Here is a 22,596-nt window from a genome sequence, read left to right on the forward strand (position 1 = left end):
AAATGGGCATAATAGCACTTCTGTCCCAAGGTTGTTGTGAGGCTCAAATGAGCTAATAATAATGCAACTATTACGATTTAATTATTGTAAAGTGCTTAGAGTACGTGCTATATAAATGTTAGCTATTATATGTACATATTGTTTCCCAGTAGATTGTAAACTCCTTGAAAGAAGGTAGTGCCTGGTACATAGTAGGAACCTAATAAATGCTTGTTGATTAATTTGTTGTCTGGCTCTGTCAGAGATGATTATTTCTCAGCATTGGAATGAGTACCCTGGGTTATGCTTACAATTAATACTCTGTTAATAGCCAAACTCTTTTCAGTATTACAGCCATAAGAAAGACTAAACAAAGAATTAACATACAAGATGCTTTATTTGTAAGATAGTAATTACCTAAAATGTTTTAAAAGCTTGCTCTAAATTCATAATTCACTTTGCACTGATTGGATTAGGGGAAAAGATAGGCACATATATGCATTAACATGCTTGTACAGAAATACTGAATTTACTTAATTAAATTTTTTCTCCATTTTTTCCTAGAGCAAAAGATTGTCTGAAAGCCATAATGAAAAGGGTAAATCATAAAGTTCCTCATGTTGCTTTGCAAGCACTTACTGTAAGTTGAAAGTAGCTTGTTATTTAATATGAATATTAAAAGTACATTTCTTTAAATTTTAGAAATTAAAATTTATATTTTAAAGTTATATTTTGAATATTATATTTCTTTTTAACAGCTTCTTGGAGCCTGTGTATCAAATTGTGGAAAGATATTTCATTTAGAAGTATGTTCTCGTGATTTTGCAACTGAAGTACGAGGAGTGATAAAAAATAAGGTAATTTTTGAACAAAGAAGTCTTAAAGATACTGTAGTAACATTGACTCCCCCCCCCAAAAAAACTCCACCATTTAAATCTCGAAACTTGTACACGTTTGATACATAACATTATTGAGGTGTAATTTCCATTTGCCATGGCGATTCAGCAAGATGCCTTTTAACATTTAGGTGTCATCCTGAGAAATTTAATATCTATGTCAAAGACTTTGTCTCACAGTTTATTTCTATCAGTGAGTAAAGAAAACAGTTTTAATACTTCAGTATAGGGGACATTAATTAAGCACCTGCTCTGTGCAAGACACTGTCAGACATACTGACTACAAAGACAAGAAACTTTATTGTCCCTGCTTTGAAGAAACTTACAGTATAATTTGAGGATGAAGCAAATGCAACATATACATGAATGAATATGATAGAATGTGACGAGGTGAAAGAAGTGCCTCGACACAGAATTTGAGGAGCATTCGCCTAAGGAGAGATCACTTTTAACTACTGTGTCAGGAAAAACTTTGAAGAGGAGAGGTGTCAGCAGGTAGAACTGAAGAGGGAGCGTATCCCAGACATGAAGAATGGCCTGCACATATGCCCTAACCTGGAAGTATCAGAGAGTCCTTGTTTTAATCCTACCTCTCTTAACCTCTCCAATGGTGCAAAGAAAGTGTTTAATGATCATTTTTGGCAAACACCAAAAGTTTTCACTCAAATTAATGTAATACAGCCCAGTAGCATATGTCTTAAGTATTTTTCTTGGGAATATGAATATAAAGTATAATTACTAAGAGGGTTACCATAAAAGATACATATTTCCTGTGATAAAACTTCAGAATCCATGTAATTTTGGAAGATACCATATCTTTTCTTTTGAGTTGTTTGATATTTAGCAAAAAGATGTGATGTATCAGTCAGCTGCCTGAGAGAGACTGTAAACTTTCTCACGTTTAATATAAAAGACAAGTTTCATGTTAAAATGGCTCAATATATATGGTCCATACACACACACTCACACAGTACATATATGATTCATTGTCATTTGTAATTTATGTATACATATGCAAGACTACAAAACTTGTTCTCTTTGCTGTCCTATCATATAAAAGGCTCACCCAAAAGTATGTGAGAAGCTGAAATCTCTAATGGTGGAGTGGTCAGAAGAATTCCAGAAAGATCCACAGTTTAGCCTGATATCTGCAACTATTAAATCCATGAAAGAAGAAGGAATTACTTTTCCTTCAGCAGGATTGCTGGTAAATCTAAAATTTACTATAGTGATTTGTAGAATCTTTCTTATGTAAAAGCATAAAAATGGTTTAGAGAAATTGGAAAAAATGTTGTTTTTGTTTTTAAAACAAAAAAACAAAACCCTAAACTAGTATTAATGAATGCATGCTATGTTCGAAGTGCTACATATGATACAAAGAATAAGATAGCCTTTGCCTTCATGGAGTTTATGTTCTAATTGAGAGATAGGGTATAGTCACATAAAAAGATAGCTAATAATATAAATCATTATATAGTAAATGATGAATTAGTGCCACAGAGAATAAGAATGAGAACACTTCAAACTGGTAACCCAGGAAAATTTTGTGAAGGATCTTATTTGGTGAAAGAATTGTGCAAACATTGGCATATCAGGAATGGCAGGTTGGCACCAGAGTCAGTGGTGGAGGGCAGTGTGTATAATTGAATACTGAACTGTGTCAAGACTGAAGAGGGAAGTAAGGACAATAAGAAACTGGGAAAATGGGGAGGATAGAGGAGCTTGATAATGTAAGTGTAAGCAGAGACAGGCATAAAAGGAATGAGTTTGGAGGAAGAGATGAAAGTTCAAGAGGTTATTATCAGAGGAATTTTAGAATTTAGAAGACATTTGACATTGACAAAAATATAGATGTTATGAGGTATTTCACATGCATGAATTTTTTAGATCATAGGTTTACCTCATTAAGACTTAAAACTTATTTATTTAATCATTTAAGATCAGAATCTTTCAAAAAATGCATGACTTACTTTTTTTGTCTTCTTAAGTAGAACATACCTGAATCTTTTATTTTTGTTTTTTTTTTAATTTATTTATTCTTAGTTTTCAACATTCACTTCCACAAGATTAAGTTCCAAATTTTCTCCCCATCTTATCCTCCCCCCCCAACCCAAGATGGCACGCATTCTGTATACCTCTTTCCTTCTATCTCTCCCCCCTTCTCTTATCCCCTTCCCCTTCTATTTTCCTGTAGGGCGGGATAGATTTCTATACCCCATTTCCTGTATTTCTTATTTCCCAGTTGCATGTGAAAACAATGTTTTTAACATGTGTTTTTAAAACTTTGGTTTCCGAATTTTCTCCCTTCCTCCCTCCCCATCCAACCTCATTGAGAAGGCAAGCAACTCCATACAGGTTGTACATGTATAGCCATGCAAAACACTTCCATAGTAGTCATGTTGTGACATGTTGTGTTGTGTTACGTTTCCTTCCATCCTATTCCGCCCCCATTTATTCTATTTTCTCTTTTGACCCTGTCCCTCCTCAGACGTGTTTGCTTCTGATTACTCCCTCCCCCAATCTGCCCTCCCCTCTATCATCGTCCTGCTCTCTTGTCCCCTTCCCCCTCTATTTTCCTGTAGGGTAAGATAGATTTCCATACCCAATTGAGTGTGTATGTTATTACCTCCTTAAGCCAAATCCTACGAGAATAAGATTCACTCATTGCCTCTCATCTGCCCCCATTTCCCCTCACTGTAACAGCTTTTTCTTGTCTGTTTTATGTGAGATAATTTACCCATTCTACCTCTCCCTTTCTCCTTCTCCCAGTATAATCCTCTCTCACCCCTTAATTTTATTCTCCAGATATCACCCCTTCATCTTCAACTCACCCTGTGCCCTCTATCTATCTATCTGTCTATATATATAATATAATTTTTTCCCTTCAACTACCCTAATACTGACAAAGGTCTCAAGAGTTACAAATATCTTTCCATGCAGGAATGTAAATAGTTCAACATTAATAAGTCTCTTATGATTTCTCTTTCCTGTTTACCTCTTCATGCTTTTCTTGAGTCTTATATTTGAAGGTCACATTTTCTATTTGACTTTGGTCTTTTCATCAAGAATGCTTGAAAGTCCTCTATTTCACTAAATGTCCATTTTTTTCCCCTGAAGGATTATACTCAGTTTTGCTGGGTAGGTGATTCTTGGCTATAATTCTATCTCCGTTGCCCTCCAGAATATTATATTCCATGCCCTGCGGTCCCTTAACGTAGAAGCTGCTAAATCTTGTACTATCCTGATTGTGCTTCCACAATACTTGAATTGTTTCTTTCTGGATGCTTGTAATATTTTCTTCTTGACCTGGGAACTCTGGAATTTGGCTACAGTATCCCTAGGAGTTTTCCTTTGGGGATCTCTTTGAGGAGATCAGTGGATTCTTTCAATTTCTATTTTGCCCTCTGGTTCTAAAATATCAGGGCAGTTTTCCTTGATAATTTCTTGAAAGATGTTGTCTAGGCTCTTTTTTTGATCATGGCTTTCAGATAGTCCAATAATTTTTAAATTTTCTCTCCTGGATCTATTTTCCAGGTCAGTTGTTTTTCCAATGAGATATTTCACATTGTTTTCTAATTTTTCATTCTTTTGTGTTTGTTTTACAATGTCTTTATTTCTCATAAAGTCACTAGCTTCCAATTGCTCTATTCTAATTTTTAAGGAACTATTTTCTTCAGTAATCTTTTGGACTTCCTTTTCCATTTGACCAATTTTGCTTTTTAAGGTGTTCTTCTCCTCATTGGCTTTTTGGACCTCTTTCGCCATTTGGGTTAGGCTATTTTTTAAGGTGTTATTTTCTTCAGCATTTTTTTGGGGTCTCCTTTAGTAAGCTGCTGACTTGTTTTTCATGATTTTCTTGCATCACTCTCATTTCTTTTCCCAGTTTTTCCTCTACTTCTCTTACTTCTTTCTCAAAATCCTTTTTGAGCTCTTCCGTGGCCTGGGACCAATTCATATTTTTCTTGGAGGCTTTGGATGTAGGAGCTTTGACTTTGTCTTCTTCTGGGTTATATATTTTGATCTTCTTTGTTACCAAAGAAAGATTCTGTGGTCTGACTTTTTTTGTGCCTTTGTTCATGATCCCAGCCAATTACTTGAGTTATAGACTCTTTGTTAAGGTAGGGGTCTGCTTCCAGTGTGGAGAATATACTGTCCCAAGCTTTAGGGGTTTTGTGCAGCTGTTCTCAGAGATACTTCTAGGGACCTGTAAATTTTCAGTTCTTCCAAGGTGCTATGATCAAGGTGTTTACTCCTTTCCTGGCCTGTGCTCTGGTCTGTGAGTGACCACAAGCACTCTTTTCTGTCTTGGAACTGTGAGGAGGATTTCCTCTCCACCACCACTACAAGCTCCACCATGCCAGCACTCCTCCTCGCCCCAGGACCACCACTTAGAACTGTGACCCAGATCCAAGCATGGCCAAAGCAAGAGAATCTTGCCTCAGCACCAGCAAAGAGATCCCTGTAATCCCCCTTTGATCAGCCACCCGATTCCCCCTTAGTCTGTGGGCTGGAAGCTCTGGAGGTAGCTGCCGCCTCAGGGCCACACTCGGGGACTGAGGCTAGGACCGAGCTTCCCTCTCTCACTGCAGTCGCAGACTTTTCCCACTGATCTTCTAAGTTGTCTTTGGCATTCATGGGTTTAGAAGTCTGGAAATTGCCGCAGCTGCCCATGATTCAGTCCTATGAGGCCTGCTCCAGGTTCACTGAGGCCTCTTTTGCCTGTGCGCTCACATCAAACTGTGCACCTCTCCCCGCCTGGCGTGATATGCCTTTCGATCAACCATCCAGGCTGTATGGGGCTGGAAATTTGTTTCACTCTGTCTTTTTGTGGGTTCTGCTGTTTTAGAATTTGTTTAGAGCCATTTTTCACAGGTATTTGGAGGAGTTTGGGGGAAAGCTCAAGCAAGTCACTGCTTTTACTCTGCTATCTTGGCTCTGCCGACCCTGAATCTTTTTCAAAATAACTTAGAGCCATTGTTATGAATGTGAATTATTAAACAATGAGTCCCTAAGATCTGTTGAAATTTACAGGGTTGTTTGCTTTTAGCCAATGCCTCTTGTGCCTCTTTTTTATTCTTTCTCTTGCATTCTTAGACTGTCTATTGTGTCATCAATGATTCTTTTTCTAGGAGTCCTATATCCTTTCCTCTCTAGTCTCACCACAGGAATGCATCCTGAATGCTTACTTTCAGGCAAAGCTTACTAAGTATCAATGGAGATACACTCAAAACAGTATAATACAAAGTCTCTTCCCTCTAGGAAATGACAGTTTTGTAATGGAAAAAAATTTTTTTGGCTATATGGCAGCAATTAGGATTATTGTGGGTAACTAGGTGGCACAGTAGATAGAGCACTGAGTTTGGAACTAGGAAGATTCATCTTCATGAGTTCAAATTCAGCCTTAGATACTAGCTATGTGACCTTGGGCAAGTCAATTAATCCTGTTTGCCTCAGTTTTCTCATCTGTAAAATGAGCCAGAGAAAGAAACAGCAAAGCAGTCCAATATCTTTTCCAAGAAAACCCAAATTGGGTCATAAAGAGTCTGATACGACTGAAAATGACTTAAATGGCAATAACATTATTGATTATGTTTTAGCATTATACTGGAAAATAACTTAGTCATTGTCAAGAACTTAATTTGTAATGAAAAAAATGATTACGATTGGCAAATTTGAAAACAAATCACTATTAAGTAATTTGTGGATATTTAATTTTCATTTTAAAAGTAGCTATGTTTATTTTGCCCTTGTGTAGACACTTTCAAATGCTGCCAAGAATGGTACATCATCCAACAAAAGCAAAGAAGATGAAGATATAGCTAAAGGTAATAAAAGTGTGTGATTCTTTATTAAAATTATAGTATTGACCTGTTTAGGTGCTTTCTTTCAGAGGCAGCATGAATAAGGTATTGGAGTTAGAGTCAGGAAGAGCAGGGTTGATATCCTACCTGAGACATGTGATAGCTGTGTGTCCCTCGCCAAGTGACCTACCCTCTTTGTACCTCAGATTTTTTAATCTGTAAAAAGAAAGAGCTGGACTTACTGTCTTCTAAGACCCCCTTCAGGTCTAAAAATCTATAAAATGGTAATTATAATAAAGCTGCACATGACCCTAAAAATATAAAAAGATCTCTGAGTCTGGGAAAAGAAATGACGTAGATAAAAATTAGCCCCATTATACTCATCAGTAATGTTGGATTTCATTATTTGGTGCGCTACCTTCAGATGGCTTACATTTAGCCTCTTTATATTCCAGTATACATATTATGTCAGTATCTTTATTTTATCACTATCTTCCTGATTTCGTCAACATTAACACTTATTTCTGGTAAAAGTGAGTAAAAACTTCAGCTGCATGAAACTATTTATAGATTTTGTACTATATGGAAAATTATCCAGACTCACAGTAACAATCCATCTTGTATCTTTAAAGATGTGGACCTTAGTTGTTAAACATAAACCAGTAATCATCAGAAAATTTATTTCCAAGGGAATTTTCTAGCTATTTCTCTGTCTGAATGAAAGCTTCATTGTATATTAGCATGATTCCTGTTAAATATTAAAAGGTATATGAAACCACCTCTTTATTTTATTTCTGTTGTAAGTTAGCTAATTACAGAAAGTTAATTGTTGTTTTTTATTTTAAAATTTCCAAACTAGCTATTGAATTATCTTTGCAAGAGCAGAAGCAACAGCACACAGAAACGAAATCCTTATATCCATCTGCAGAAATTCAGTTGAATAATCATAAGATTTCTAAAAAAGTCAGAGCCTTGTATGATTTTGAAGCAGTTGAGGACAATGAACTCACCTTTAAAAGTGGTGAAATTATTATTGTTTTGGATGACAGGTATGTTTTAAATCTTTGAGTTCTCTGGATTTTGATGTAACCATTTAGCAAATTGCAACTTCTGTCTTTCGGTTTCCTTCCATAAATGTTGTTTCTCTTAAAAACATCTTTGTAAAACATTTTTAGTTGTTGGATGAAAAAACAATATAAATATGAAGTATTATTTGTGGCCACATAAAAACAAAGATATTTACTGCACCAAGTATGTCTATGTTGGGAATTATGCATCCAAAATTACTTGGCAGTAAACTTCAGAAAAGGAAGTTTAGGTAGAGAAATTGATTGATGCTGGAATAAATTACACTGCTTACTTTTACTTTTTTGAAGATTAATTTTAGTAGGAACATGATTTTGCCTCATAACATTAAATAGTGAAAAGAAGTTGTAATAGTTCTAGTGATTGTTGTAAATGAACTAGCTTGAATGGGCTAGTCTGATTTTTTAAATGGATAGATATAAAAATTATCTATAATGGATTGGGTACCTATTGTATGGAAGATTTTATGTTAAACACTGGCAGATAGAATTATTAAATAATTCTTGCCTTCAAGGGACTTAGTATAGTACAAAAGAATATTGAATTTGGAGTCAGATCTAGGTTCTGCTAGTTAACTCTTAGTGTGACCTTGTGCAAGGCACTTCCAGTGCCTTGCCTTTTCTGGGCCTCAAATTCCCTATATGTCACATGAGGCAGATGTATCCAGTGACCTGTAACTTTCCTTTTCCGAAATATATGGTCCTGTGAGTAAGCACACCAATAGCCCTCAATAACTATAAGGGAAAACATGGTAATTACCGTAAGAGAAATATAAATAAAGTGATGTTGGGGTTCTGAAGTCCATATAATAATATTTGTTTGAGGGGATTAGGAAAAAAACTTGTGAAAGAAGTAGTTCTTGATCCACTTTTAAGGATGGTTTGAATTTTGACAGAATAAGAACACATTAGAGACAGGGAACAGGGAGTAGGCTAGTTTGTCTAAATGGAAGAGATCCATATTAGGTGAGGTACTTTGAGAGACAAGATTAGAAGGCAGGAGTGAGGCTAAAGGTTTGAAGGCTCTAAATGCCATAGTAAGGAATTTGGATTTGATTTGTTAGTGCTTTTGAGCTGGGGAATAACTTTATATGAGTTGTCCTTGAATGTACGGTTTATTTCCTCTACATTTTTTAGTCCCTTGTTATATGTTCTCTTGTCTAGCGTACGAGGTCATACAAAATAAATACTGTACTTTAACGTCCATAATTACTGAATGCTATATTCAAGTCATTGCCGAATTCTTGAGGAAGTTTCAGCTGAATCTTGAAAATAAACACAACCATCTGCCTGACCATTCTGAATTACCTCTCTTCAAAAATAAATAACATTCAAATGCTACTTAACTCAGATTAATTTCAGAGACTAATCAAGCCCGGAAGAAAAAGGGGGGAGGGAACATATGAAAGACCTGCAGAATGTGGAATGTTATATACACTGTCGGGGCAGTGTTTTTGTTTATTTGAGTTTTGTTCAAATTTTCCTCTGTTACAAGGGGCGATTCATTTGGGGGAATGAAGGATATCTTTACGATTTTTTTTTTTTTTTGGCAAAATTATTTTTCAGCATATTGGAAGTTGATGCATCTTTAACAGTATCCACTAAATCTAGTATCATAGTATGTGGACCAGTATTTCCAATAGATTTTTTATACCTCTTATTGTTTCAGTTCTGCTTATTGTTACTATGCGTAGAGTTAGAACAAAGCACTAACAACATTTTTTATTTTTACTTTTTTATCTTCAGTGATGCCAATTGGTGGAAAGGAGAAAATCATAGGGGAGTAGGACTTTTTCCATCAAATTTTGTATCACCTAATTTAAACATAGACTCTGAGATAGGTAAGTTAAATGTTACAGAAAATTAAATGTAATATTTTATTTATATTATAATTGTATACTATAGTTTTGATTATAAAAATAAATTAGTGTTTGATATCTTTTAAATCTTCCATTTCAGACATTAAAATTTGATCCAGTTATTATCCAGGAATTGCTACTATTCTGGCATAGTTTTATCATGTTTCCTTGCCAATGATGCCTTTAAAATAGTTCTTATAAGTAAAGTTTAGTTTGAGAATTGGGCTTACAACCACTATGTCATCATCCATATATTTAAATTGGTCATGGAAATACCTAATTAACTAGGGCAAGTTATAATTTATTTTAGAAAATAGAAAAATTAAAAAAAAAAACAAAAACAAAAAAAATAGAAAAATTGTTGATTTTATTTATTTCTTACTCCTCTGTGGCTGTGTTGGGAAGCACAAAGAGAGGTTGGTAAATTTATGGTATTTGTACTGGATGGGATGATATTATAAACGAAACTAAAACCCTGTTTTAATGTGTGTGGTTGTAGTTACTATTTTATTTCCTTCGAACAGTAGTGATGGACATCCCTTCCTCCCCTTTCCCCCATTAACCTCTACCAGCCATTCTATAAATGCATGCCAGTTGTTATAAGGGTGGCCAAATAAGAGAATATGGATAAATAATCTATCACCAGTATTGGAAAAACAACTCAGACCGCATGCTGCCAGTTGTAAGTAATGGCCTTTTTGCATATTTATGAATGAGTCAGGAGCTAATTCCTGAAATCCATACTTTCCTTTAAGGAAAAGAGAAATAGGTGCTTCTCTGAGCACTTTATTCTTTCCATTCTTTGCCTCTTCCATGCTTCCATTCTGGCTTTGTCGGTAATAGGATGGGAAAAGCAGCTCATTGAAACTTGCCACTTACATAGTAGGCCTCTTATGAACTCACCCTTCCCTGGGAACAAGATGAAAGAGAACCAGTACTGTGTTCTGAAAGGTAAAAATATCTGGGGCCTATGGATGCACTAGATGTTATACATAGACCTCTAACTTCTCTGTGGAATATATCCTATTACAATGAACTTACAAAAGACTACCCTAGCTTTTTCGTTGTGTTAGAATTTTGTTACAACATTAATTTTTAAATGTATATATATCAGGAATCGAAAATTATACAGAATTTTTCATTGTAAAGGTATTTATCAGGATTTAATTGTATAGTGGAGTACATTATATAATAAGACTGATACACACACACATGTAAAACTTACTAATGGTTGTTTTTCAGACTATTTTTTAGAAGTGGACAGATGTAAACCCTAAATAAATAGACTAAATATTATTTAAACATATTTATTGTTCACAAAGTAAGTTTTTTGGCTTAGATAAGTTGTATGAGTTAATTTTTTAATTTTTGTCTAGCCTCACTTCATACAGTAAATAGAATTGTGGATATTAAGAAAAGTCTAGATTGTTCCCCACTCTTTTGAATCTTCAGTCTCTCACTATTAAAAAGTTACCTTCCTGTTGTGTTCAAACACTTTCTCCAAGTTTAAAAAACTTTTACCAGACCCTCCTTTCCCCTCAAATAATTTTCTTTAAGTGCAGACCTGATGACCATGTAACAGTCCCACTCAACCAACTCCAGCGATTTCCTGTTTGCTTTCAGATGAAATATAAACTCCTCTGTTCAGCATTCAAGTTCCTACACAGGCTGACCCCTTCTCTTTTTAGCCTCATTCTCCATCTGTTACTCTTCTGTCTAGACAAACTAGACTTCACTCTGTTCATAATACTTGGTACTGCACTCTCTTTACTATACTTGGAATGCACTTTGCCTCACAGAGGAATTTTCCTTTTAAGGTGCAGTCCAGGCAGCATCTGCTGCGTGAAGCCTTTCCTGATCACCCAGCTGCTCATTTTCACCCTCCCTACCTATATTGTATTTAATTACTTTTTGCTTGTGTCTTTATTAACTTTGTACTGCATATGTTTTTGTATGTACTTGCTTTCCCTCTTCCACTCCACTGGAATGCAAGCTCATTGCAAGAAGAGATTGTTGTATTCTTTGTTTTTAAATACTTAGGGCCTAACACAGTGCTGTGAAACATAGGTGCTTGATACTCACTTATATATTGTCAGTCAATCAGTCAGTAAGCATTTATTAGTCTCCTATTATGTGCCAGGCATTGTGCTAAGTTCTGTGGATACAAAAAAAGGCAAAAGACAATCCCTGTTCTCAAGGAGTTCACAATCTGATGGTGGAGACAACAAGCAAACAAATATGTACAGACAAGCTATATACAGGATAAATAGGAAATAATTAACATGGAGAAGGCACTCGAAGTAAGAGGAATTGGGAAAGGCTAAATATTGAAACATTCTCAATTTTAGGAGAAGAATTCAAATCATTTCCCATATAAATGTTAATTTATTAATAAATTAATGAATATAATACCAGAATTAATGTTGAGGAAATTAAAATTTGATTCATCTTTTTGTAGCGGCTGTGGACAGAACAAATGTAATTGATGATGCTGTGGAAGAAATTAGAAAATCAGAGCCTGAACCAGTTCATATAGATGAGGTAGAATCCTTTTAATCATCACTCTTTTTATATAATGTGTTTTCTATTGCTTGACAATGTTGGAAGAGGAGTATTTTTCTGTTCCCTAAGGTGAAAATTCTCTTTACTCTTTAAGCATCTTCTTTCTGTTTTTAAGGATAAGATGGATAAAGCACTGCAGATACTCCAGAGTATAGATCCTACAGATTCAAAGCCAGATTCCCAAGATCTGCTGGACTTAGAAGGTATTTAATGGATATTAGAAAAGAATTTAGCTTGAGAAGAAGTGGTCAGGTAATATTGAGTGTTCTAGTTTCTTGTTTCTTCTGGCTTGTGTGTGCTACTAGAGATATGAGTTACTTTTTGAGGATGAGGATGATCATGTTAGGGCAGGATAATAATACCAGCATCGCTTTGAAATTACTATCATATGTGGACATACTCATGAAGAAGGGCTAACTTATACTTGCTCTCTACCCTTCCGGTAAAGTTACCTGGAGAGATTTGAGGTCATAAAAGGGCAGAGAAAGAAGTGACTTAGTGAATGAGATAGTCTTAAGAAATTTTGGTCTTTTTGCAGTCAGTAACTTGAAGGTTAAAGAGGTACATGATTCATTTCAGAGTTCTATAGTTTTCCCTAGGAAAACTGCATGTGCACTTTAATAAGCAATTTTACAAAAATTTGAGGGGGGGAGAATGGGAGATAGTGAGTATGTGAGATAAATTACATTTTATGGTTTTGGCATATGATATTTTGTGGCTTATTTTAATTTTCCTTTGGGGAAAAATCTTTATGGTATCTATAAATGGTCAGCCTTTTCAGTAGCTGGAAATTAGCTAATGAGTAACAGAATGTTGTTTCAGTTATTGGAGAAATGTAAAATAGTTTGAATGACCAGTATAATTCATAAGTGTGACAATAAAGGAATTTTGTAGCTCATCTGTACAAGGTTGCCTTCATGGTTATATATTTTTTGCAGTGTGGCTCAGGTTTCTTCATTTTATTTAGATAAAATGTCTTGCAAGGTATTTTTAAGGCTTTGGAATGACTCCAAATTTTACAATTTATAAGTTCAATTAGTAACTCCAATTAAATTATAAGGTGGTGACATTTTAATTTTAATTCTGGCTTGGCTTTTGTGTCATGTTGTATAGATGTTAGAGGAACATAACAATGAATTAGGTCTTCTGCAGTCCTTTTTTGCATATAAAATTGGAAGACAGATTTAATTCTGCATGTACTGTGTGTTCTGTATTGTAACAAAACAGGTTGAAAACTTGTTTGACTTGGTCATATTTAAAGATTTATAAGAGGTCTTATATTTACAGATGTCTGTCAACAGATGGGCCCTATGATAGATGAAAAACTTGAAGAGATTGATAGGTAAGCCACACTTATTGATATTTTTCTTGTCAAGATTAAAAAGTGTAATTTTTTGATGTTTCATGGATATTTTGCTAAATGTGACTGAAGAAAATGTATTTTTAAAATCATTTTTCAGTTAACCATACTTACGCAAGATATAAATGTAGAACCCTTCTGTAGTACTTTTTCAGTGATTATTAATATTATTATTAGAATTATGGAATCTTTGTTACTCATGCCAATTATACAGGAGCACAGTTGGGATAACACTGATGCCTTTGTTCTTTTTGATGCTGGGGTAGAAGTGGGTAATGAGAAGTGAAGGATAAAGAGGGAAGTGAGTGTCAAAATGAGAGCAGAAAAAGGAATATCATGAGAAGTTAGGCAGATACTGACTTGTTATATAATAACTGCTAAGCTTCAGTTAGAATTTTCCTAACTTTGACCTGTTTTCATAGTGATGAGAAGAATTTTATAAAGTCCAAGGAAAATTCAAAATATTATTCCTTCACTGTCATTATCACTTTTCATTGATTCTCTTTCTCCCTGTATTACCTTTTGTGGTCCTCCCTACCATCTCCTTTGTCTTAGAGTGTGGGGAGAATGTTATTGTGCCATTACTGTAGTGCAAATTGGGGATGAAGAAACTTCATGCTCCAACTTTATGGATTGATGAAGAAATCAGCACACACAGAAGGAAACTTTACTGACTCTGAAATCAAAGGGATGTAGGTTCAGATCATCTGCCTCTGACATGACCTCTGTGATCTTTAGCAATTTACGTAACATTTCTGGGCCTCAGTTCCCTCCTTTTTAAAATGGGGGCATGGAACTAGTTAAGGATCCTTCCAGCCCTTAGATCTGTAAGTCTGTGATGGATTAAGAATTGAGTAAACAAGAATTGCCTCAATCCTTACCAATTTGAATTTGCCAACTTATTGGAGTATAATAGCAACAAAATTCTGAATGCCAAAGGTAGACTTTTGGTACAGGGGTATTTAAGAAACAATTTCTCTGGATTTTCTTTACAAGTTAAAAACAAATGGCTTTGTGCATATTATAATTTTCAACTGTCACTTTTATAATTTGGTAGCATTGGCAGCTAGGTGGTGCAGTGATATAGCACCGGGCTTGGAGTTAGGAAGATCTGAGTTCAAATGTGGCCTCAGACACTTACTAGCAGTGTGACACTGGGCAAGTCTTTTAACCTTATTTGCCTCAGTTTTTTTCATTTGTACAATGAGCTGGAGGAGGAAATGGCAAACCACTCCAGTATTTTTGCCAAGAAAGCCTGAAATGGAGTCATGAAGAGTTGGGATTGACTGAAACAACAGCATTTTTATCTGTCAGTTTTTTTGTTACCATTTAGAAGCAAGTATTAAATGTTTACTTGTGCATAGTACTTGCTAATTGGGATTCAGTTTTGATTTCTTAGGTAACAGGTATTACAAACGTAAAGCATAAATCTCAGTCAGGTCACTGTCATGAGTCACTTCCTTTTAAACCAGTTAACAATTCTTTTTTTCATAGCTGCAGTCTTCTCAAATGGTTGCTCTACAAGCAATTGCTAAATGAGAGGATAATCTTTCCTTACTTCTAGAGTACAAATATTAAGTGCATCTGGTGATGATAGAGAACTTATTTCTACTGAGAGCATTGTGTTAATTCAAAAAAAACAGGTTGTATTCTTGCTATATGCAAGAAAATGTGATGGTGGTATGGGGAATATAAAGATAAGTATTGATCAGCTCTGGTCATCAGAAGCTGACATTCTACCTGGAGAGTTAATAGGTATGCAAATAGTGGTGGTGTTCATTCATTTTAGTTTTGTTCTACTCTTTGTGACCCTATGGACTTCTGTCCCTGGGGTTTTCTTGGCAAAGATTACTGGAATGATTTGGCATTTCTGTCTTCAGTGACAAGCAGAGGTGAAGTGACTTGCCCAAGGTCACACAGCTAGGAAGTTTCTGAGGTTGTATTTGAACTCAGGTCTTTCTGACTGTAAGCCCAGTGCTCTAGCCCAGTGCTCTCTCCACTGCATCACCTAGCTGCCCTATAGCTACCTCACAGATAGTGGTGATAGAAGATAATACAAGATAAACAGTATTGCAGGTGTAGTAGAAAGTACTTTGTGAGTTCATTAGGCAGAAAAATTACCTCTTCCTGGGAAGACCAGACAAGGTTTTATGCAGAAAGTAGTATTCAGACTTAGCCTGAAAGGATGGGTAGGATTTGGACCAAAGAGAATGGAAAGAGGAAGGGCATTCTAGGCAGAAGGAATAGTGTGAACCAAGGCATGTAAGCATGAAAGGGGAGGGAACTCCTGAATAAATTTGTTTGACTGGAGTCCGTGAATGTGAGTACTGGAAAATAAGACTTAAAAGGTAAATCACAAAAGCCTTTAAGGCCAACCTAAGGAATTTGTACTTTATTCGTTAGGCAGCCCTTGAAGATCTTTGAACACAAACATTTGATTAGTTTTGTGCCTTAGGAGGTTTATTTGGTAGGGATATCATGTAAGCTACATTAGAGGGGAAAGATTAGAGTCATGAGACCAGTTAGGAGATTGTAGAATGAAAGAATCTCAAATGGATAGAACCTCAAAAGTCATCTCATCTGTTGCTAACCCAAAACTTGAGTCTCTCTACAAATCCTTGATATGTGCTATCCTAGTCTAGGACTTCCAGTGAAGGAAGAATAATATCTAAAAGCAGACCATTCCGTTTTGGAACAACTCTTTATTGTTACAAAATTGTATTGAGTTGAATTTGCCTTCTCTGACAGTCTATGAAAGAGGTAATTTGGGTTAGAACTAGGTGATGGAAATAATGAGGCAAGCACAGATGAAAATGATAATAAGGAATCAACAAGACATGCTGACTAACTTAGGTGTGGGGATTAAGCAAGAGGGAGATGTTAAAAAATGAGTCCTAAGTTTTGAAGCTGCATCACTGGGAATATGGTGATTCAGTTTATGGAGAAAGAGAAATCAAGACAAGCCTTAAATTTTAGATGCTCTATTTTGGACCTGTTGAATTTGCGGTACAGCAAGAAGGGCATCTAGAATAAGCCATACTAAAGGAAGTTAATGTGAATTTTAGCCCTGGGAATGTGGTAGTGGGTGTCCTATGTAATTAATATAATTGTAGGATGGGAGCAAGAAGGAGAAATTATGTTAATAATGTAAAGAAGTGGTGCAGACTAGAAAAATAAGTTCAGTAAAGATTTAGATCAATTGTTTGACAAAGAATGCAACCAATTCCACTCTGCCATCATACTTATTTGCCACTCATCTCCCCTACATTTGCCCTTGATTTTGCTTGAGTCTGTCATCTCACTGATCTATCTTTTGTTCACTTCTGCTTTTTCACCTTCAATCCTCAAGTTTTATTCTTTAGTAACCAGCTTACATCATAACTCCATGAAGGAAGATATGTATTGGACAGTATGTGTTTCTCATTCACTTTGTTTTTAGTATGTAGGTAATTAGAATAAGCTCTTTTACAATACTGTAAATTTTTCTAAGGAGTCATTGTAGTTTTCAGTGAAGTTATATACAATCATTTGCATTTAGGACAGTTTGGAGAACCATGTCATCAACAGGGAACTTTTTTTTCCCCATTTGGAACTTATGCTTGACATCTTCCATGAAACTCAGGAATACCTTTGATAAACAGATATTAGCAGATTGTTGAACAAAATAGTCTGTCATCATTTCTGTTGTAGAGTCTTCAAAAATATTATTTATGGAAGAGAGAAATCTCTTGAGGAGAGCCTTTAAAGCTCCATTTTATATTACTGAGTAAAATGTTTTTCTTAAAATCCATAAACAATAATAATAGCTAACACACGTGTAGTTCTCTAAGATTTGAAAAGCATGATTAATTTTTATTATTCTTGCTTGTGTATAGATCATTTTTACTAATGTGTCTGGACATAGAAAAGTAGCCATATGGATTAGTTGCAAAAGAACTTCTTGAAACCCTTGCAGTCTATGAAATTTACATATATTTACACAATGTTAAAAGGGAACCGTTGCTAGTTTCCCTAGAAAAGAATCTGCCCCAAATAAGCTGATAAGACTGGATTTGACTGTTTAGTTTAGAATCAAAACTGTCCACATTTGAGGATTTGGTTACAGTAGGAATTTTTTATGTATTCCCATTTCTCTACCTAAAGAAAAAAAAAGAAACCTCTCGCTATTCATGAATAACAAAGAACAGTTAGTAGATTCATTTACTTAGGGTCTTATTTTCACCTGAATTATCAAAATTAATCCCTTATTTTAGATATGTTTTATCTTCTTCACACCACTAATAGTTTTTTAATAGTATTTTATTTTTTCCAATTACACTCAATGATAATTTTTAACTTTTTTTTTTTAATTTTGAGTTCCAGATTTCTCCCCTGCCTCCTTTCCCTCTTTCTCCCTAAAGTGGTAAACAATTTGATATAGGTTATATGTCATACCACTAATAGTTATTAATAAATGAAAGTGTTTAAGTATGTTTTCCTTTCACATGTATTTCATTTCATACCAAGGATCAAGGCTCATTCTGTTCTGCCCTATACTGGGATCTGTAATCAAGACCAGGAGGTCTTTATTAAACCATCAAATCATTGTTGTTCCTAATAGAATTGTTACTTAACATCTGTTATATATAATTATCAAATATTTGTGATGCAAGAAGGATAAATTGATTGCTGTCTCTTAGGAGTTTGCCATGATATTATTACATCGTCTCTATTATGTTATGATAGACTACAATTTTAAGGCACAAAATGATCTCCAGAATTAGATATTTTAAGAACTGAAAATTGTAGATGAGTTATTTTTTCTCCCTATTTCCTTACTGACTCTTTTAAGTTAAGACTTTTTTAACTGTGCTAAGTTTTAAAAATAAATTGTCTAGCAGATGAAATAAGGACATAAAGCACTTTTTGTCTTTTTTTTTTTCCTAAAATAGGAAACATTCAGAATTATCTGAATTGAATGTGAAAGTCCTAGAAGCTTTGGAACTATACAACAAGTTGGTGAATGAAGCACCTGTGTATTCGGTCTACTCAAAGCTCCATCCTCCAGCACATTATCCACCTACATCGGCTGGTGTCCCAGTGCAAGTGAGTATACCTTGGGAGGGGGTCACTTATTTATCTGTTACGGGATTTTGTTTTGGTTAAAGGCAAGCTAAGTATTAAGACTATCCTTTGCAGTGTTAAACTGTACTAACTACATACAATTTTTAAATTTAGAATTAGATATTAAGATTTCATTAATCATATTAGTTTTCTAACTTGAAAACAGATTTTAAATGTAGAAGGTGATAGACTCTTTTGATTTATTAAATGTAATTGTTGCACAAACACAGTCTTTGGGTATTTGTGAATTATATTGATGGACCAGGATAAATTGTCAGCTTTTCTTGGTCTGTAAATAAATAAAGAAAGACCAAAATAAAGTTTTAAAATCATTAAACTTGTTCACACAGTGTGGAGTAAAAAAAATAAGTTGTATGACTATGAAGTAATGAGACTGATTCTACCAGCCATGTAAAATAATTAACCCCCTTTTAAAGCCTTTTCAAACAAATATGTCCAGTAATTACATTCAAAGTGAGCTTGGATGGACAAAGTGTGTGTGGTTTTTAAACAAAAAAAATATTTTTAAGTTCCAAGCTGTTCCCTCCTTCCCCACCTTGCACTTGAGAAGACTGCCATTTGACACAGATATAGAAATATGTAAGACCATACTAAGCATACTTCTGTTTTTCGGTTCTTTCTCTAGAGGTAGATAGCATCTTCCGTCATACGTCCTTTGTAGTTTATTTGAATATTTATAATACTCAGAATAGCTTGGTTGTTCACAATTATTCTTGGAATAATATTGCTGTTACTGTATCTAACATTTTTCTTGGTTCTGTGCATTTTACTGTCCATAATTTTGTGTAAGTCTTCCTATGTTTTTCTAAAATCAACCTGCTTGTCATTTCTTACAGTGTAGTGGTATTTCATCACAATCGTATACCACAACTAGTTTAGCCACTCCCCAATTGATGGGCATCCCCTCAATTTCCAGTTCTTTGATGCCACAGAGACTGCTACTATAAATATTTTGGAACATATAGGTTACATATTTTACCAAAACAAAAATGGAAGTCTCCTTCAGACACTACGGAGAAAAGGTAGAATGTAGGTACATAATATAGGTGTGTTTTACATGATTATTGTTTAGTGAAAAAAGAATAGTTACTATGGTAACTGCCATATCATAGAAAATGTACTTGACCAATATGTCATGCTGTCCGTTTTTGAAAATGTTGAAAAGTTTATTACATTTGTAGCTCGAAAGGAGTTCTGGGTACAAGAGGCAACTGAAGTTTATTCCATATCATAATTGTTTTTCAAAGATGATGCTTGCTGCTGTTAGAAAAATGGAACAAAGCAGAGTTGTGGCACAGTGGATAGAGCACCGGCCTTGAAGTCAGGAGGATCTGAGTTCACATCTGGTTTCAGACCAGACACTTGACACTTGCTAGTTGTGTGACTCTGGGCAAGTCACTTAACCCCAATTGCCTTGCCAAAAAACCAAAAACCAAAAACATCTAATAAACAGAGTTGTCTACACTGTTGTTAGATAAAACTGTATGTCATTTTTGTAACCATCAATCCCTGAAAAGGAGTGTTTTCCAATCTAGCTTTTGTGTTTAGCTATAGTACTGATTTTGTTTCCAGATTTTTCTAAACACAAATCATTTTTTTAAAGACAACCTTCTATGAATTTGATTTGCCACATTGCCCTGTAAAAGGTGCTGTTCCTTCTCCATACTGCATTCCAGGAGTGTTCCTGCAAAAGAATATCAGAGATGCTCAAAGGACCCTGTTATTTGACTACCTTTATCTGTTTATTCTAATTTCCAAAATACATACACATATTTATTTATTTCTGTATGAAAAGCAATTGAGTTAACACCATTAGTTATACTTGTGTGTGTGTGTGTTATATGTATGTGGCAGCAGTGTAGAAGAAATCCATTTTGCAATCTCAGCTTGCTCTTGATGGATTGTTGAATGATTGCTGTGGAAATGACAGAGTTGCACTTGAAGATTCTCATTTGGTACAGAAGTATAATTTAAACCAACATTAATTTTAAAAGTTAAAAATATTTTGCAGGTGCAATCTGTTGCAGCAAGAATAGGGAAATTTAGGAGAAGGATCCATTTGTACAAGGGTATTTATAGCAGCTCTTTTTTTGGTGACAAAGAATTGGAAATTGAGGCAATGCCCATCATTTGGGGAATGGCTAAACAAGTTGTGGTATGTGATTGTAATGGAATACTATTGTGCTATAATAAATGATGAGCAGGTGGATTTCAGAAAAACCTGGAAAGACTTACGTGAACTGAAGCGAGTGAAGTGAGCAGAACCAGGAGATCATTGTACATAATAACAGCAATATTAGATGAACAACTGTGTTCAACTGCTCTTTTCAGCAAGACAATGATCTAAGACAATCCCAAAGGACTCATGATGAAAAATGCCATCTACCTACAGAGAAAGAACTGATTGAGTCTGAGTGGAGACCAGAGCATAATGTTTTTCATTTTCTCTTTCTCTCTTTTTTATATTTTTGGTTTAAGTTTTCTTCCACAAAAATAACTAATATGTTTTACATGATTGCCCATGTATAACCCATGTCAGATTGCTTACTGTCTCAGTGAGGGGGGAGGGAGGGAAGGAAGGAAGGAAGAATTTAGAACTCAAAATTTTTAAAAAAGTTGATTGTTTTTACATGTACTTGGGGAAAAATAAAATACTAAAAAAATAGGCAAATTTAGAGTTGAGAGAATAATCATTATTTGCTATTTATTAAGCACAGATACTTGTACGTGTATGCTGTATGCAACAGAGAATCTTCTTCAAGGAGTTTTTTCCTCTGAAATTGGATTAACAAAACAAAACTAAACTAAAAAAAACCCCAAAGCAACTGTTTGGCTAAAATACCTTATAGCTTAATTATTGCCAATTTTAATAAAACTGGAAACCTTCAACTGTTGACTTGTGCTAGTTGTTTTCATTCTAGATTGAATGTCTAGTTAGTAGAAGAAAAGAAGGAAAAGGTTGGAGAGAAATCATCTGCATGGGTCTTCACCCTATCTATAAGGACATCATTACTTTGTTAGCTTCTTCTTTGGAAGGGAGGGGCTGTGTGGGTCACAGCACAGGCATTCAGTTCTAGTGGCATAAAGACTGAAAGAAGTGATGGTCCTTCCTTCCCTTTGAGGGAGTACACAATTTTGTGTGACTTGTCAGCGAGTCTTTTTTCTAACAAGAGGCAGCTTGGATGGACTCCAGCAGAAAATACCTTCCAGCCCTCCACTTACAAAAAAACCAACAATAAAACTAGGCATAGGCTTGGCACTAGGACTTGGAAACTCGCCATTGAGGGAGCTTACAAAATCAAATACCACACGCTTCGGAGTAGGTAGGTTGGTAGAAGAGACTTAAACTACCTATACTACTACAGTATTTTTGTTTCATTGATTTTTTTTTGTTTAAATCGAAGTCCCAGAAGCCACTGAATAAAAGTTTTTTGTTTGGTTAATAGGCATATCCTGGCCAACACCATGGTGGAAACTACATGGTTCAGGGCATTCATCAAGTCACCATTCCCCAAGGATATAGTCTGGGGCCAGATCACATTGGCCCTCTGAGATCTCTGCCTCCAAATATAAATTCCTCAGTAACAACACAGCCTGCTCACACTCCATATTTAAGGTGAGTTTTTGACAAGATTGGTATTTTTCTCAAATTAATTTCTAAGACTGTCAGAATTTAACTTTGTAGTCCCCCCCCCTTTTTTTTTTAGTAATTATACAGCCCAATTGTTTATGGTTTTTGTTTTGTTTTTAGCTTTTTATATAGGAATTATGGATTTGTGTTCTTTTTGTGAGATGGCTACCCTTGGTCAATGTAGTTTAAAATCCTGGAACAGGACAAAACGCAATGTCCCTGTGAACATCAAGCCCAAGACCATGTCCTCTTCAGTACTATTATTTAACTATCCTAAGTAATCAAGTATAGCATCTATA

At 35.1% G+C, this 22,596-nt stretch overlaps 1 protein-coding gene across 1 annotated transcript in view; it reads left to right on the forward strand.

Annotated features, from left to right (window-relative positions):
- LOC114045961 (signal transducing adapter molecule 2) overlaps positions 1–22,596 on the forward strand; it is a 46,988-nt gene that overhangs the window by 18,921 nt on the left and 5,471 nt on the right. The window contains exons 3-13 of the mRNA XM_027866184.1: positions 544–619; positions 738–836; positions 1,936–2,082; positions 6,631–6,700; positions 7,536–7,725; positions 9,508–9,602; positions 12,079–12,161; positions 12,298–12,385; positions 13,470–13,524; positions 18,474–18,627; positions 22,113–22,282. Of these exons, the coding sequence (XP_027721985.1) occupies positions 544–619; positions 738–836; positions 1,936–2,082; positions 6,631–6,700; positions 7,536–7,725; positions 9,508–9,602; positions 12,079–12,161; positions 12,298–12,385; positions 13,470–13,524; positions 18,474–18,627; positions 22,113–22,282 (1,227 nt within the window). The remainder of the gene's footprint in view (positions 1–543; positions 620–737; positions 837–1,935; positions 2,083–6,630; positions 6,701–7,535; positions 7,726–9,507; positions 9,603–12,078; positions 12,162–12,297; positions 12,386–13,469; positions 13,525–18,473; positions 18,628–22,112; positions 22,283–22,596) is intronic.

This window comes from Vombatus ursinus, unplaced genomic scaffold (assembly GCF_900497805.2).
Source record: "Vombatus ursinus unplaced genomic scaffold, bare-nosed wombat genome assembly UNPS02014779.1, whole genome shotgun sequence".
Taxonomy (NCBI): Eukaryota; Metazoa; Chordata; class Mammalia; order Diprotodontia; family Vombatidae; genus Vombatus; species Vombatus ursinus.